This window comes from Oncorhynchus tshawytscha, linkage group LG25, assembly GCF_018296145.1.
Source record: "Oncorhynchus tshawytscha isolate Ot180627B linkage group LG25, Otsh_v2.0, whole genome shotgun sequence".
Classification (NCBI taxonomy): domain Eukaryota; kingdom Metazoa; phylum Chordata; class Actinopteri; order Salmoniformes; family Salmonidae; genus Oncorhynchus; species Oncorhynchus tshawytscha.
The window spans coordinates 14,270,491-14,288,929 of record NC_056453.1 but is presented as its reverse complement, the minus strand read 5'-3'; the positions used below and the strand labels follow the sequence as shown (position 1 = coordinate 14,288,929).

At 42.5% G+C, this 18,439-nt stretch overlaps 1 protein-coding gene and 1 pseudogene across 3 annotated transcripts; one reads left to right on the top strand and one right to left on the bottom strand.

The window, feature by feature from the left end:
• The first annotated feature begins 853 nt into the window (after positions 1-853).
• On the top strand, positions 854-7,245 carry LOC112224763 (annotated as a pseudogene).
• A 133-nt stretch (positions 7,246-7,378) lies between these two features.
• On the bottom strand, positions 7,379-17,727 carry LOC112224279 (outer mitochondrial transmembrane helix translocase). 3 transcript variants are annotated; one of them, XM_024387750.2, is made up of 10 exons: positions 17,657-17,727; positions 12,897-13,082; positions 12,665-12,763; positions 11,947-12,067; positions 11,620-11,820; positions 11,393-11,499; positions 9,624-9,713; positions 9,439-9,489; positions 9,217-9,353; positions 7,379-9,048 (listed from the first exon to the last, which is right to left on the bottom strand). In XM_024387750.2, the coding sequence occupies exons 2-10, from the start codon at positions 13,068-13,070 to the stop codon at positions 8,928-8,930; spliced, it is 1,101 nt and encodes a 366-aa protein (XP_024243518.1). In that variant the 5' UTR covers positions 13,071-13,082; positions 17,657-17,727; the 3' UTR covers positions 7,379-8,927. The 3 variants fall into 3 exon arrangements, with proteins under 3 accessions (XP_024243518.1, XP_024243520.1, XP_024243519.1); XM_024387752.2 differs by having other exon boundaries at positions 12,665-12,730; XM_024387751.2 differs by lacking the exon at positions 17,657-17,727 and adding an exon at positions 17,625-17,648.
• Between the last annotated feature and the right edge of the window lie 712 nt (positions 17,728-18,439).

The following is an 18,439-nucleotide window of genomic DNA, read 5'->3' as shown; positions in this document are numbered from 1 at the left end:
GTGCCATTCAGAGGGTGAAAAGGCAAGACAAACGAGTTAAGTGCCTTTGAATGGGGTATGGTAGTAGGTGCCAGGAGCACCAGTTTGTGTCAAGAACTGCAACGCTGCTGTGTTTTTCACATCCAACAGTTTCCCGTGAGTATCAAGAATGGTCCACCACCCAAAAGACATTCAGTCAACTTGACACAACTGTGGGAAGCATTGGAGTCAACATGGGCCAGCATCACTGTGGAACGCTTTCGGCACCTTGCAGAGTCCACGCACTGGCGAATTGAGACTGCTCTGTATAATATCAACCTAATGAAGGTTATTGTATAGAATGTATTATGGTTTACTATATGATATGATAGTGTATGATGTGTTTAACTGTTTCAAATAGCTGAGATGTGTGCTATTACAGGTTGTGGCATATTTAGTGACAGGTATCCAGGCTACACACCTGGATCTGGGTTATGGCTGCAAAACAGTGCGCAAAGTTGTGCCAGTTGGACCAATTCTGATTAAGCTTATCCATGTCCCTAACAAGGGCTCATTGAGAAGTTGTGTCTAACGGTATCAGTAAGCCGCTATGTACTGCGGGAGTCACTGAGCCCATGGGCCAAATGAATGAAGCTCATTCTGGGCAGACCTGGGAGAGGCACAGCCAGGCCTGTGTGTGAGGGGTTGCAGCCAGCGAGCAGTGGGCCTGACTGCCACACTGCAGGAATGTATGAATGAATAGGTCTTTCTGTTTTCCCCCTGTCCCTCTGCAGCCCCCACCAACCTGGTCCGCCTGCACACAGCGTGCGAAGCCACAGAGATGCACCTAGTGAGGCTGGACAGTATAACTAGAAAGGGCTGGAGCGACATTAGTGTACCTTGTTATTTCCAGATCTGAAAGACTTCCATTCTATCCAGTTAAAGCTTCCCTGGGTTTGGGTTATCTATGTCATTCTAATCTCTGCCCTGATGGTCAGTAGTCGGATCCCTTTTTTAAAAACTTCTAACAAGGACCCAATGAGCTGTAAACTCTTTACTATCCTTCCCATTGCATTCAGAGTAATAGTAGCCAGCTGTACAGGAGAGTCCAGAGTAGTGCAGCTCACTGTGCATGGCTCCTTTCAGCTATTTCATGTACATAAAGCTTATAGATGGATCATAAGACATTTATCAGGTGTCACTCGCCACTTGCATTCTCCCACCACCTTCTCATTTATGCACAGGGCCCTTTCCAAAGGAACAATGAATTGCTGTTCTCTAGTTTCTCTTATCAAAGCTAGACAAAGACGGACATATTGCTCTGCTTGGAAATTAAACATATGTGAAGGTATACTGGGTCTTGGGAATGACTTGATGCACAGGTAAGCAAAGAAAACCCTCTCTCCAATACTACACTACAGAGTTTCACATAAGCCTTGTTGGATAATGGATGTGTTGTCAATATTGACTATGTCACTGTGTACTAAGGGTTTGTCAGGTGCTGGAAAGAAAACCGTCGGCGTTGCCCTGGACGAGTACTTGGCATTCCCTGCTACTCCTTGGACGGGGATAACATCCGACAGGGACTGGATAGTAACGTAGGCTTCACCTCTGTGGACAGGGAGAACATCGGGCGCATTGCTGAGGTGGCCAAGCTGTTTGCAGACGCAGGATTGATCCTGCATCACCAGCTTCATTACTCCATTCACTAAGGTGAGTGAATGAAACGGATAAACAGACAGACCTGTTCAATTCGCACTTGATATGAGATACTTAGTTGGAAACTTATCAAAGGGCCATCTCTAAATCATCCACTGTGTTGGATCTGAGCTCTGGCTTGTATAGCTGCTATACTGTGTCTCTGCATTCACTTCTGTTACTATCTGGTTTTGAAAACCTGTTTTTGTTATGGAAGTAAAATCAAGATACCAATCCTGTTGATTTTTGCTACCCAGTCTCTTCCTCCTGTGCGTAGGACCGAGATGAAGCCAGGAAGATCCATGGTTGCTCTGGGCTGTCGTTCCTCGAGGTGTTCATTGCTAGAAAGATGTCGGCATCGAGTAATTGTCTCTGGCCCCCTCCCAGTTAGGGGAAGTGATGAGCTCTACAGCAGTCTCACAACAATCACTGGTAGAAAAATGTTTTCGGCCCCTCCCAAAATATAGAATTTGTAGATAATTGGCCCTCTTTCTGGGAATCGCCCACAAACAGGACCAAGCATGGCCTGCTGAGGAGTGATGGACTCCATCCTAGCTGGAGGGGTGCTCTCATCTTAACTATGAACATAGACAGGGCTCTAACTCCTCTAGCTCCACAATGAGATAGCCTGTGGCCTGGCCTCCACCCTGTTAGCCAGCCTGCCAGCTTGTTGGAGTCTGCCACTAGCACAGCCAGTGTAGTCAGCTCCGCTATCCCCGTTGAGACCGTGTCTGTGCCTCGATCTAGGTTGGGCAAAACTAAACATGGCAGTGTTCGCTTTAGCAATCTCACTGGAATAAAGACCTCCTCCATCCCTGTCATTATTGAAATAGATTGTGATATCGCCCATCTCAAAATAGGGCTACTGATTGTTAGATCCCTCACTTCCAAGGCAGTATAGACAATGAGCCAATCACTGATCATCATCTTGATGTGATTGGCCTAGACTGAAACATCGCTGTAAATGAGGAATGGTGTCATTTACTGTGTTATGAGGCCTCACCTCCTGGTTACACTAGTGACCATATCCCCCGCGCATCCCACAAAGGCGGAGGTGTTGCTAACATTTACAATAGCAAATTTCAATCAAATGTAAAAAATTACTGCATTTTTGTTTTTTGAGCTTCTAAGGCATGAAATATATGCAGCCTACTCAATCACTTTTTGTAGCTCCTGTTTACAGGCCTCTTGGGTCATATACAGCATTCCTCATTGAGTTCCCTGAACTCCTATAAGACCTTGTAGTCATGGCAGATAATATTCACACATTTGGTGACTTTAACATTCACATGGAAAAGTCCAGAGACCCACTCCAAAAGACTTTCGGAGCCATTATTGACTCAGTGTTTTTTTTCCCCCCAGTCATACTCTGGACCTAATTTTGATCCGTGGAATAAATATTGTTGATCTTAATGTTTTTCCTCATAATCCTGGACTATCGGACCAGAAATGTATTAAGTTTGCAATTGCAACAAATAATCTCCTTAGACCCCAACCAAGGATCCTCAAAAGCCGTACTATAAATTCCCGGACAACCCAAAGATTCCTAGACTCCCTCCACCTACCCAAGGATGTTGGAGTACAAAAGTCAGTTAACCACCTAACCGAGGAACTACATTTAACCTTGCGTAATACCCTAGATGCAGTCGCACCCCAAAAAACTAAAAACATTTGTCATAAGAAACTAGCTCCCTGGTATACAGAAAATATCTGAGCCCTGAAGCAAGCTTCCAGAAAATTGGAACGGAAATGGCGCTCCACCAAACTGGAAACTCTTCCGACTAGCTTGGAAAGACAGTATCATGCAATATCGAAGAGCCCTCACTGCTGCTCGATCATCCTATTTTTCCAACATGATTGAGAAGAATTAGAATAATCCTACATTTATTTTTGATACTGTCACAACGCTAACTAAAATGCATTCCCCAAGAGAGGATGGCTTTCACTTCAGCAGTGATAAATTCATTAACTTCTTTGATACAAAGATCATGATCATTAGAAAGCAAATTGCGGACTCCTCTTTAAATCTGCGTATTTCTCCAAAGCTCAGTTGTCCTGAGTCTGCACAACACTGCCAGGACCTAGGATCAAGGGAGACACTCAAGGTTTTTAATACTATATCTCTTGACGCATTCATGAAAATAGTAATGGCCTCTAAACCTTCAAGCTGCATACTGGACCCTATTCCAACTAAACTACTGAAAGAGCTGCTTCCTGTGCTTGGCCCTCCTATGTTGAACATAATAAATAAACTACAGTTAGTGCTAAACATGGCTGCTAGACTCTTATCTAGAACCAACAAAAATGTGATCATATTACTCCAGTGCTAGCCTCCCTACACTAGCTTCCCGTTAAGGCTATGGCTGATTTCAAGGTTTTCCTGCTAACCTACAAAACATTACATGGACTGGCTCCTACATATCTCTCCGATTTGGTCCTGCCGTACATACCTACACGTACGCTATGGTCACCAGACGCAGGCCTCCTTATTGTCCCTAGAATTTCTAAGCAAACAGCTGGAGGCAGGGCTTTCTCCTATAGAGCTCCATTTTTATGGAATGGTCTGCCTATCCATGTGAGAGACGCAGACTCGGTCTCGACCTTTAAGTCTTTATTGAAGACACCTTTATTGAAGACACATCTCTTCAGTAGGTCCTATGATTGGGTGTAGTCTGGCCCAGGGGTGTGAAGGTGAACGGAAAGACGCTGGCGCAACGAACCGCCCTTGCTGTCTCTGCCTGGCCGGTTCCCCTCTCTCAACCGGGATTTACTGGTGCTCTTCCATCCCATCTCTAGGAGGGGTGCGTCACTTGAGTGGGTTGAGTCACTGACGTGATCTTCCTGTCTGGGTTTGGCGCCCCCCTCGGGTTCGTACCGTGGGGGAGATATTCGTGGGCTATACTCAGCCTTGTCTCAGGGTAGTAAGTTGGTGGTTGAAGATATCCCTCTAGTGGTGTGGGGGCCATGCTTTGACAAAGTGGGTGGGGTTATCCTGCCTGGTTGGCACTGTCCAGGGGTATTGTCGGACATGGCTACAGTGTCTCCCGGCCCCTCCTGTCTCAGCCTCCAGTATTTATGCTGCAATAGTTTGTGTCGGGGGGCTAGGGTCAGTCTGTTATGTCTAGAGTATTTCTCCTGTCTTATCCGGGTTCCTGTGTGAATTTTAAGAATGCTCCCTCTAATTCTCTCTCTCTCCCTTTCCCTCCCGGAGGACCTGAGCCCTGGGACCATACCTCAGGACTACCTGGCCTGATGACTTCTTGCTGTCCCCAGTCCACCTGATCGAGCTGCTGCTCCAGTTTCAACTGTTCTGCCTGCTGCTATGGAACTTGACTTGTTCACCGGATATGCTACCTGCTGTTTTCCACTCTCTCTCTCTACCGCACCTGCTGTCTCTAACTTTGAATGCTCGGCTATGAAAAGCCAACTGACATTTACTCCTGAGTTGCTGACCTGTTGCACCCTCTACAACCCTGCTGGTCATCTATGAACGTTTGAAGATCTTGGCCATGTACTGTTATAATCTCAAACCGGCACAGCCAGAAGAGGACTGGCCACCCCTCAGAGCCTGGTTCCTCTCTAGGTTTCTTGCTAGATTCCTGACTTTCTAGGGAGTTTTTCCTAGCCACCGTGTTTCTACATCTGCATTGCTTGCTGTTTGGGGTCTTAGGCTGGGTTTCTGTGTAGCACTTTGTGACATCGGCTGATGTAAATAGGGCTTTATAAATAAATGTGATTGATTGACTGACTCTGCCCTCTAGTGTTCCAGTTCTCTTTTACATTACATTACAGAGCTACATTTAACAGTAAAGATCATATGGCTTTAAAATCTACCACTTTACATGCTATGCTATTAAACAAGCAAAGAGAGTGGGTCATAGAATGTACAGCTACAGCACTAACGAGGTGTCAATTATTGACATGGTCCTGAACAGGTATCCTAATCCTCTCCCCTTAGGCTTTAAGGGCATCGATTCACCCTTGGAGAAGCCTGAGTTACCTGAGCTTGTGCTGAAGACCGGAGAGATTTCAGCGAATGAGTGCATCCAGCAGGTGGTCGAGCTGCTGAAGTAACAGGACTGTCTATCTATGGTCCCTGAGACCTTGTTGGGACTCGTCTGTCTGCGGTGTAGCTAATTCAGTTTTTTTTCCAATTACTGGGACTGCCCTATCTCTACCATGACGAAAATGCCCTAGTCATTGGACGAAATGATTCAAATGAGTATTTTCAGGCTCCTTTGAACTGTGTGAACTTGTTAATATACTAACATATTGATCCCTTTTTTTTTGTATTGTGCCAACTAGTGTGACAGAGGAAGTTAATGAGCGCTTTGTGCCAGAGAACAAGCTTGACTTGGCACTGAGTGATGCCAAGACGCCGCCCACCGTCAGCATTACCAAGGTAACAAATCCTTCTTGTATGCATGTTTTTGGGGTTTGATACGTGCTGCTGGCCCTCAAGGGCTTCTGGAGGGAGCGGGAGTTCCTGCAGGTTCTGCACATCAACACTCTTCTGGATGGTAATACTGCCTGTACTGGTCCTTATTCCCCTCCCCCATGAAGTACACCAGACCCACTGAGGTAGAGTAATGGTTTCCACCTGCACTACATCTTAAATATATTTTAACTTACTTGTACATACTGGACTTAACTTGTACTTACTGGACACTAATCTCTGAAGTATTTCTAAGTATTGTTCTATTCAGTAGAATCAGGTCACATCAGTTGAGCCACACTGCAGGGCACGGATGATAGCTGGTGCCAACTTCTACATCGTGGGTCGGGCCATCGCTCATGCCTCACCCAGAAACCAAACAGGACCTGTATGAGCTCCCATGGCCCCTGGCCTCACCTCTGCCTTACAACAAGACTCAAAGAACTGTGGACTTCTATGATAAGGAGAGGTTCATAGACATAGCAATTTTCTTGGCACATATGTTTTTCCAGATGACTGTATGTGGCCTGACCAGGAAAATCTCTGGGATGTAGTTGTAAGCAATAACTAGGGCTCAAGAAAAATGTTTCTATCCCTGAGAGTCAAGCTGCTTCACTTTTTTTTTCTCTTACCTACCTTTCCAGACACCAGGAATTTGAGTTAATCTCAGTGACCAAGATGAGGATTGGGGAAGCGCAGTGGGGAAAACCCTCTGGGTGACCAATAAGGCCTGGAAGGTCCTCACAGAGTACTACAGCTCCCTGCAGAAGGCCAAATGAACACCTACACATCCTGGTTTGAACAGACGGATCACTCCTTCCTATTTTATATTCTCATTTTCAAACAAGTACTGTAGAAATCTAGGCATAAATGGAATACATGCCTGATAGCTTTAAAAACATGTATTTTTATATCGTTTAATTTTATGAGTGGATCAAAGGGAATCTGTAAGCACCTAAGTTGAAGTCAATATGAATATTTTATTAACAGATCACTTTTGTTACCCATCTATGCATCTTAACAGCCAAGTTAGTAACTTAAAACATTTATGATAGATGTTTTTTAAGCTGTGAGAAGACAAATGATGTAATTCCATTGATGAGTGACCAAGAAGTTTGTGGTATGTGAGTGGAAGGGGTTTTAACTACCTTTGTATAATGGAATGAAACTATATCAAGTGATGACATATTAACTCATGTTCTTAGACTGTATTTACCTTTTTATATTTCAGAATACTTTTCAGAGTATAGGAAATGTCAAGCAAATAAATTACATGACATCAAAAGATGTATTTGTGTAATATATTTTAGCAGACACCAGAATGCAGGGTAATACAAACGAAGCACATTGGCCGATTTGTTAATTGAAAAAACATGATTCAATTAACATATTAGTCACAATCAGGAACTTATCAACAATACCATTATTTAAAAGAAAAAAGAAAAGCAAGCATATTTTATCGAAACAAAAGTTTAAAAAATAAACACAACTATTTCCACCAATCCCCAAAACTGTATGTCCACAGAACTTGTCATTCAAGTAAACTATGAATTGGCAATCACACATTCAATATATTTACAAGTTCCAATGGCTGTTGCTTGTGGGAGATACTAGAAGTTTGTCATGAATAAATAATCAATCACTCAACAATTAAGCATCCTGGTCATCATAAGAGATAAACAGAAACTACAATGCTGTGTTCACGTGCTAGTCAGAACTAGGAATCTCTTGACATTTACGACTTGGTTGAAGGCGGCACGTATATAACTACAACCAGTTAGCAAGTCTGACATTTCCGAGTTTCCTAGTTCGCTCTAGCACATGAATGCAGCATAAGAGACAAACGGCACAGGAAGTATTCACAAGCAGTTTCTATATTCTACTGCTAATGAAACCTGGACTGACAAGGGGACATAAAAAGGACCTGAAAGCACAACAGACACACAACCTGTCACACAGGTTTCCTGATCTATTGAAGTTTTAAAAACAAAATTAAACTTGAATAATAAATGAATAAATACCTTAACATTAGCAGCTCACGATATTACAGCTCTAACCTACCCCTATGTATTTAAAAGAAGGAAATGGAAGGCCATGACACTAATCTTTACCCCAAGCATCGTTGCATCGTGTTCTCTTCACAACATCCACAGCGATAATTCACTTTCGGTGAAAAGTTGAATTGCTCTTTCTGATATAGAAACTTTTATCATGCATGATAAAATGTATGATCTAACGCATATAATTCAGACATCCGAGAACCACTCATTGTATAACATTTACCTAATAGTCAAAGGATGACAGTGCCTACTAAAAGTAGCACATTTTACTACAGATGTTACACGAGCTAGTTTGATTAACAGCTTTCCTGAAAAAAGAATAATTCTAAATATACAGTATCAAAAGAAACATTTCATGTTCAGATAAAAATGGAAGGTGAAAGGCCCAAGGCTAAATCAATATTGCTGTGTGTGTGTAATAAGGACGAGCATGTGTATTGTCAAACCTGAACGGATCCAAAGCTGTGCTCATATTTTGCAGTCTGAGAGCATGCTTCGGTGAGACCTCGGTTGAGCAGATATGGATAAGAAACTAACACCAACACAAGTATCATGTAACTCCTAACTTCCAAGATAATAAATTGCATTTTGACCAAAATATTTAATATAAATGCAATGAACCAAATGTTGTAAATTAATTGTTGAAGTAAAAATGTTAAAGTGATACTATGATAGACATTACATTGTGTGCATCTTTTCATGGTTTCAATCAGTACTCTTTATACATAAGGAAAACATATCCAGAGGCTTAATAGTTCTCTTTTGCACATCGAGTCTCAATCCATAGCAGCATGCATCAGTATGCTCTGTCCCCCTGCAGACTTGGACTTCCTCATCTTCTGGATGGCCTTCTGCATGTCTTGCTGCTGGATGGACCGGATGCAGTCCTCTTCTAGACTGGAGGGGGGAGCCAGGAGACAAAGAAAAGGTCAGTATATTGCCGGTAACTGCAGAAGGCACTGTAATTGTGTGACATCTTCAATCACTACGAATGCTCATATATAAACGCCAATGTAAGACAGTGGTAATGGTCCTCGAGGAAGGGCTCAATAAGGGGTGTGGTACCTGTCATTGGCATGGGTGTTATGGACAAAGTCCCGCACGCAGAGCAGAGCAGCGTCCCTACACAACTCTCGGAGGTCACTCCCTGAGAATCCATCAGTCTCCTTCGCTATCTCAACAAAGTCAACAGTGGGCTCAACCTGGGAAATGCATGGGGAAGTTTAGTGAAAACACACACTGCCAAAAAGCATAACTTAATTAGCATGACTTAGGCGTAGAACTTACATTTTCATTGTCCAATATGAGTTTCAAGATTTCTTCCCTCTGCCTGACATTCTGCAAGAAAACAATACTTTTTTTAGCAGGAATTAAATACATTTTTAGGTCATCTCATATAGTACTGCATAATCATATCATAGAACATATTCATAGTACTGATAAACATGTGTACAGTTTGTGAATATACTCACAGGCTGATTAATGTGAAATCTTGTGGGCATTCTCCTCAGAATGGCAGAGTCGAGATCCTGTGGACGGTTAGTGGCCCCCATAATGATGACCTGCATGTGGAAAAGGTGAGAGGCAAGTGAGAAACAGATTCAACCAGACAGGTGTCACGTGATCCTTGTACAGTGGGGCAAAAACAGTATTTAGTCAGCCACCAATTGTACAAGTTCTCCCACTTAAAAAGATGAGAGGCCTGTAATTTTCATCATTGGTACACTTCAACTATGACAGACAAAATGAGAAAAAAAATCCAGAAAATCACATTGTAGGATTTTTAATGAATTTATTTGCAAATTATGGAAAATAACTATTTGGTCAACTACAATCAAGCAAGATTTCTGTCTCTCACAGACCTGTAACAACTTCTTTAAGAGGCTCCTCTGTCCTCCACACCTGTATTAATGGCACCTGTTTGAACTTGTTATCAGTATAAAAGACACCTGTCCACAACCTCAAACAGTCACACTCCAAACTCCACTATGGCCAAGACCAAAGAGCTGTCAAAGGACACCAGAAACAAAATTGTAGACCTGCATCAGGCTGGGAAGACTGAATCTGCAATAGGTAAGCAGCTTGGTTTGAAGAAATCAACTGTGGGAGCAATTATTAGGAAATAGAAGACATACAAGACCACTGATAATCTCCCTCGATCTGGGGCTCCACGCAAGATCTCACCCCGTGGGGTCAAAATGATCACAAGAACGGTGAGCAAAAATCCCAGAACCACACGGGGGGACCTAGTGAATGACCTGCAGAGAGCTGGGACCAAAGTAACAAAGCCTACCATCAGTAACGCACTACGCCGCCAGGGACTCAAATCCTGCAGTGCCAGACATGTCCCCCTGCTTAGCCAGTACATGTCCAGGCCCGTCTGAAGTTTGCTAGAGAGCATTTGGATGATCCAGAAGAAGATTGGGAGAATGTCATGTGGTCAGATGAAACCAAAATAGAACTTTTTGGTAAAAACTCAACTCGTCGTGTTTGGAGGACAAAGAATGCCGAGTTGCATCCAAAAAACACCATACCTACTGTGAAGCATGGGGGTGGAAACATCATGCTTTGGGGCTGTTTTTCTGCAAAGGGACCAGGACGACTGATCCATGTAAAGGAAAGAATGAATGGGGCCATGTATTGTGAGATTTTGAGTGAAAACCTCCTTCCATTAGCAAGGGCATTGAAGATGAAACGTGGCTGGGTCTTTCAGCATGACAATGATCCCAAACACACTGCCCGGGCAACGAAGGAGTGGCTTCGTAAGAAGCATTTCAAGGTCCTGGAGTGGCCTAGCCAGTCTCCAGATCTCAACCCCATAGAAAATCTTTGGAGGGAGTTGAAAGTCAGTCATGCCCAGCAACAGCCCCAAAACATCACTGCTCTAGAGGAGATCTGCATGGAGGAATGGGCCAAAATACCAGCAACAGTGTGTGAAAACCTTGTGAAGACTTACAGAAAACATTTGACCTCTGTCATTGCCAACAAAGGGTATATAAGTATTGAGATAAACTTTTGTTATTGACCAAATACTTATTTTCCACCATAATTTGCAAATAAATTCATTAAAAGTCCTACAATGTGATTTTCTGGATTTTTTTCCCTCATTTTGTCTGTCATAGTTGAAGTGTACCTATGATGAAAATGACAGGCCTCATCTTTTTAAGTGGGAGAACTTGCACAATTGGTGGCTGACTAAATACTTTTTTGCCCCACTGGATTTCATTCATGATGGACCCACCTGGCAGTTGTAGTCAGTTTCCAGCCCATCCCACAAGCTCATGAACTGAGCCTTCATCATGGCTGTGGCCTCGTGGTCAGAGCTGGAACGGCTTCTCAGGAAAGAGTCTGGAACAGAAAATTACAGGACCAACAGGAGGTGGTTATGATCACTACATAACTGGCTTAACTGAAGTACCCAGACAAGATTTCAAAGTACTGTATACCAACGGTAAAATAAGCATTTACCAATTTCATCGATGAAGATGATTGAGGGCTGGAGCTTAATGGCTAAAGAGAAGACAGCAGCAGCCAGTTTCTGGGACTCTCCATACCACTTGTCTGTGAGGGTGGAAGGCTGCAGGTTGATGAAGCGGAAACCAGCTTCCTTGGCAGTTGCTTTGGCAATCAGTGTCTTTCCACAGCCAGGTGGTCCATACAGCAGCACACCTGTTATCATAATGAATAGGTACGAGGAGTGTTAAAGACTGACGGTGGTCTGTTGAACCTTCATATGCATTGTGTCTATCATTACCGGTCTCAATAAGCTAATATTTTATGAAACAAGAGACTCACCTTTTGGTGGCTGAAGCAGTCTGGATCCCTCAAACAAGTGTCTCTTCTGGATGGGAAGTATGACAGTGTCTTTCAGCTCAGTGATGACCTCATCTAGGCCAGCAATATCACTCCATGTGATCTGTAGAGAGAGCATCACATTGGTTAGTTGTGAGGCATAAACATACACAGTGTATAAAACATAAAGAACACCTGTTCATTCCATGACAGACTGACCAAGTGAAAGCTATGATCCCTTATTGATGTCACCTGTTAAATCCACTTCAATCCGTGTAGATGAAGGGGACGAAACAGTTTAAAGAAAGATTTTTATGCCTTGTGACATGGACTGTGTCATGGATTGTGTATGTGTGCCATTCAGAAGGTGAACGGGCAAGGCAAAAGATTTAAGTGCCTTTGAACGGGGTATGGTAGCAGGTGCCAGGTAGCAGGTGCAACGCTGCAGGGTTTTTCACACTCAACAGTTTCCCAATGTGTATCAAGGATAGTCCACCACCCAAAGGACATCCAGCCAACTTGACACAACTGTGGGTAACATTGGAGTCAACATGGGCCAGCATCCCTGTGGAACGCTTTCGACCCCTTGTAGAGTTCATGCATCAACGAATTGCGGGGGTACTCAAAATTAGGAAGGTGTTCTTAATGTTTTGTATACTCTGTAGAATATTTTCATGAGGTTTGGGGTTCAAGAAATTGTGTATTGATGCAGCTCTCTTACCTGCATGGTCAGTGGGTCCACCAGATGTGCTGCGATGCTCATCTCATACTCTGAGAGCTTGACATTCTGCACACCAATCTGCTTCATGAGTTTCTCTGCCTAAAAACCCCAACTGTAAATAGCCATCTACCTTTGCACATTACAATACAGTCCCAACAAACATGATACATAATCCACAGAAGATCAGCTCAGAATCAAACAGGTCAAACTTGTCAATATTTGAAAACTTCACCTGTTTCTGTGCTTCCATTTTCTGTTTCCTTGTGGGATCAATGGCATCAACCATCCACTTTATGGTGAAGTAGGTGACTGCACCAAATATAGTCAGTCGGAAGAGTAAACCAATAACTTCATTCCGGCCCAAAGGCCGGGCAACACTTTCAGTTGGAATCTCCTTCAACACCATCTTCTTAGATGTCTGCAGGATGGAAAAAAAAAAAAACTCTCCCAACTTGATCACAGTTGAAATTGAACAATAAAGCTTGGCTAGTAGCTACTATGGCCAAAACTCCATCCAACCAAAACACTAAAAGGGCATTAGCATAATTTTCACAATTTCACAGAATTATTCTGTGAAATACACTGGGTGTACAGAATATTGAGAACACGTGTGCTGTCCATGACAGACTGACCAGGTGAAAGCTATGATCCCTTATCGATGTCACTTGTAAAATCCACTTCAAAACAGTGTAGATGAAGGGGAGGAGACCAGTTTAAGGAGATTTTTAAGCCTAAAGACAAGTGAGACATGGATTGTGTATGTGTGCCATTCAGAGGGTGAATGGGCAAGACAAAATATTTAAGTGTCTTTGTACAGGGTATGGTAGTAGGCGCCTGGCGCACCGGTATGAGTGTGTCATGAACTGCAACCCTGCTGGGTTTTTCACGCTCAACAGTTTCCCGTGTGCATCAAGAATGGTCCACCACCCAAAGGACATCCAGCCAATTTGGCACAACTGTGGGAAGCATTGGAGTCAACATAGGCCAGCATCCTTGTGGAAAGCTTTCGACACCTTGTAGAGTTGTAGCGGTATTTATTAGAGAGGGGTGCAACTCAACATTAGGAAGATGTTCCTAATGTTTGGTATACTCAGTGTATATATACTGAACAAAAATATAAATGCAACAATGTCAAAGATTTTGCTGAGTTACAGTTCATATGGGTGAAATCAGTCAATTGAAATAAATTCATTAGGCCCTAATATTTGGATTTCACGACTGGGAATACCGATATGCATCTGTTGGTCACAGATAGCTTAAAAAAATAGGATATCGTCATGGTATTTCTATGCATTTAAATTGCCAACGATAAAATGCAAATGCCTTCGTTGTCCGTAACTTATGCTTACCCAAACCATAACCCCACCATGGGGTTCTCTGTTCAGAACATTGACATCAGAAAACCCCTCACCCACACAACGCCAGACATGTGGTCTGCAGTTGTGAGGCTTTACTGCAAAATTCTCTAAAAAGAAGTTGGCAGCGGCTTATGGTAGAGAAATGAATATTCAATTCTCTGAAAACAGCTTTAGTGGACATTCCAGCAGTCAGCATGCCAATTGCACGCTCCCTCAAAACGTAATACATCTGTGGTATTGTGTTGTGTAACAAAACTGCACATTTGAGTGGCCTTTTTTTGACCGCAGCACAAGGTGCACCTGTGAAATGATGCTGTTTAATCAGCTTCTTGATATGCCACACCTGTCAGGTGGATGGATTATCTTGGCAAAGGAGAAATGCTCACTAACAGGGATGTAAACAAATGTTTACACATAATTTGAGAAAAATAAGCTTTCTGTGCGTATGGAACATTTCTGGGATGTTTTATTTCAGATCATGAAACATGTGACCAACACTTTACATGTTGCATTTAGATTTTTATTCAGAGGAAAATCAATAGTGACTGCTCTGGGCCTTTTAAAAGTCTACCCCAAAAATATTTTACAATACAGACTATTGACAATGACTGAAACTGTGAAAAGACGACTTGCTAGCTAGTTGTTTCACTTTGCGTGCTACATATTCGAAAGCTTGACCTAACTCATTCATAGACGCCAACTACCTTTTTGCCTACTGATGATAGTATCTTCTGACCGTGGGTGTTTTGTTAAGATCTCAACGCCTGTTCTGAACATTAAAACGCATCGCTTGCGGTACGGCTTTGGAAACAAAGTTTTTTTTATTTATGTACAACATAAATGTACAGGTTATATATACAGTTGAAGTCGGAAGTTTACAAACACTTAGGTTGGAGTCAGTTAAACTCGTTTTTCAACCACTCCACAAATTTCTTGTTGAACTAGGTTTGGCAAGTCGGTTAGGACAACTACTTTGTGCATGACACAAGTAATTTTTCCAACAGTTGTTTAGAGACAGATTATTTCACTGTATCACAATTCCAGTGGGTCAGAAGTTTACATACACTAAGTTGGCTGTGCCTTTAAACAGCTTGGAAAATTCCAGAAAATGATGTCATGGCTTTAGAAGCTTCCGATAGGCTAATTGACATCATTTGAGTCAATTGAAGGTGTACCTGTCGATGTATTTCAAGGCCTACCTTCAAACACAGTGCCTCTGCTTGACATCATGGGACAATCAAAAGAAATCAGCCAAGACCTCAGAAAAAGAATTGTAGACTTCCACAAGTCTGGTTCATCCTTGGGAGCAATTTCCAAATGCCTGAAGGTATCACGTTCATCTGTACAAACAATAGCACGCAAGTATAAATACCATGGGACCACGCAGATGTCATACAGCTCAGGAAGTAGACGCGTTCTGTTTCCTAGAGATGAACGTACTTTGGTGCGAAAAGTGAAAATCAATCCCAGAACAACAGCAAAGGACCTTGTGAAGATGCTGGAGGAAACAGGTACAAAAGTATCTATATCCACAGTAGAACGAGTCCTATATCGACATAACCTAAAGGGCCACTCAGCAAGGAAGAAGCCACTCAGCAAGGAAGAAGCCACTCCTCCAAAACCACCATAAAAAAGCCAGACTACGGTTTGCAACTGCACATGGGGACAAAGATCGTACTTTTTGGAGAAATGTCCACTGGCCTGATGAAACAAAAATAGAACTGTTTGGCCATAAAGACCATCGTTATGTTTGGAGAAAAAAGGGGGGATGCTTGCAAGCCGAAGAACATCATCCCAGCCGTGAAGCACGGGGGTGGCAGCATCATGTTGTGGGGGTGCTTTGCTGCAGGAGGGACTGGTGCACTTCACAAAATAGATGGCATCATGAGGGAGAAAAATTATGTGGATATATTGAAGCAACATCCCGACATCAGTCGGCCCTTGAGTTTGTTCTTAACCGACTTGCCTAATTAAATAAAAGGTTAAAAATATCAACAAAAACAAAAAATAAGTAAATATTACAAAATGTATCAAATCTCTATTAAATTTTTTTTTTTAACTTTAAATTATCTAGGCAAGTCAGTTAAGAACAAATTCTTATTTACAATGATGGCCTACACCGGCCAAACCCAGACGACGCTGGGTCAATTGTACGCCGCCCTATGGGACTCCCAATCACGGCCGGTTGTGATAGTCTAGATTCGAACCAGGGTGTCTATAGAGATGCAGTGCCTTAGACCGCTGTGCAACTCAGGAGCCTAAAAATAAATAAATATATATATACACACACATACTTTAAAATACAAAAACACAGTCATGGCATAAAACATCACAAATCACCCAGAGAAAAATATACACTCCCCAATTAATACTTAAAAAACGAAAAGTTAAATTACTACACATTTATCAGGTTAGTGTTTCCCACAAGGCCATATCTCCATGTTACAGCGCTTGTTTACACAAAACAAGAGGCGACCAGCTGTGCTAGTTAGCTACCTAGCATGCTCTGAACACCTGTGTATAAGCGTAACTCTGGAACTGTAGCGGAAGTGTAGTTTTGTCGGATCCATTGCTGTATGGATTTATGCAAAACTGCTACAGTAAGTTTAAGTTTTTTATTTGAAGGATTCTTTCTCGCTGATGAAAGATAAGGGCCGTGTGTTTTGAAAGCAATGATTATTGAAGTATCGGATTGTAGTTCACAAGAGGTAGAAGTGGGCGAAGCTAATGGCTGAAAACTAAGGCAGAATGCCTCAGTTTGAAAGCTAGGTTAGGGTTATGCTGCGTTTAGACGAGGGACGTAAAAACCATCATACCTGTTGGCATAACGGATCAAGCATGTAAGAAAGAGGGTGACAGCAAAGCCAAGCCAACACACGGTATGTATGTGTTGCTATTGTGATTTCAGTAAACAATCAGTACAAATCAACATCGGTAGAAAACAATGCTACAACTGACGGCAGAAGTTAAATATTTGAACTTTGGCGGCAAGTCCAGTCTACGGTGGCGGCTGACGGGATTCACCGCCGGCATTTAGTCGTGCTCTCATTGAAAACAATGACATCCGGTTTGCCATCTACCTCCTACTACCATGTAAACACGGCATTAGTATTCCCACATGGCCATATGTCATATCTTCACGTTACATCGCTTGTTTAAGGAAGACATAGGCGGCCACCAGTGCTAATTAGCCATCTACCGTGATCTGAACACCTTTGTTTATACCCAAGTTAGTTCGTCAACTGGAGGCACACACAGCTTGTGGCTCTGTGCAAAACTGCTACAGTAAGTATATTTTTTTATGAGTGATTCTGTCTTGCTGATATGAAAGAAGTCAATCTACTGATATGCCCCCTTTTCTAAACTACAGCGTCGGAATTGTAGTTCACATGGAGCCAAATGTGGGCGAATGTAACCGCTGAACGGTTTTCGAGAGCTAGCTTTGACCTTCCAGTTAGCATGCAGCCTCTTGCCAAAATTAGTCGTTACTTTGTAGGGGGAAAAATCCTGCTAGCCCGGACACCTTGTGAAATGTTTTGGATCAATCCATCTATTTCTAATAAGAACATTTAACATATGTAGAAAAACAAATAACCCATCACCGTTTGCTCATGTGGACTGGTGTGACACTCACCTCGCGCTTCCGACTCTTACTCTTGTCCGGGAGTTGTCAGCATGAGGCTCGGCGTGATAGGTGCCCCCTACTGTTTTGGAATAGACACTAAAATAATTTCCTCAATATTTCTGTGGCATGGGACTGATGACAAAAAATACTCAATAAGTGTATGAATTGGACCATTTCCCCGTCAAACTGTAACGAGTCATTTTGGGTACCAGGGAAAATGTATGGAGTTTTTCTTTAGGAATGTAGTAAAGTAAAAGTTGGCAAAAATATAAATAGTAAAGTACAGACCGATGCAATTTAAGGTAAATAACAACATAAATTAAACTAGATTTAATGAGGTGGCTACAACCCATATTGTGCAAAAGAAGGTACTCCCCTCTCATAAAACGTAATTTTTTATTGTTACTTAATGTGTATATAGGTACTTAACATCATGTTCCTTGCAAAGCTGACAGGAGGCGCCCTAACACAGCAAGTCCAGTGACCACAACTAGTACCTTGTCATCTACACTGGCTTACAAACTCCAGTCCGGGTAGAGAACTAGGAAAAGTCAAGATACTCACACTGCAACAACTGTGTTTATTTTGGTTTCCTAGTCTGTAATGCATTGTGAAAAGGTGCATAATGTGCAACAACTCCGAAGTTGTCAAGTATCAAAACATTGAAATGGTGAGAGCAATGCATTGTGAGTCACATGTACTGTTTATTTTTGTTTCCTAGTCTATGCATAGTGAAAAGGCAACAGACAATGTATTTATTCCTCATCAAATACACCTGCAATTTGCTCCATA

Coding starts and splice junctions, on each gene's coding strand:
- LOC112224279 (XM_024387750.2), bottom strand. CDS start 13,070: ATGGTGTTGAAGGAGATTCCAACTGAAAGTGTTGCCCGGCCTTTGGGC. Junction 12,764..12,896: donor AAATGGAAGCACAGAAACAG/GTGAAGTTTTCA, acceptor TGGGGTTTTTAG/GCAGAGAAACTCATGAAGCA. Junction 9,490..9,623: donor GATTTCACATTAATCAGCCT/GTGAGTATATTC, acceptor GTTTTCTTGCAG/AATGTCAGGCAGAGGGAAGA.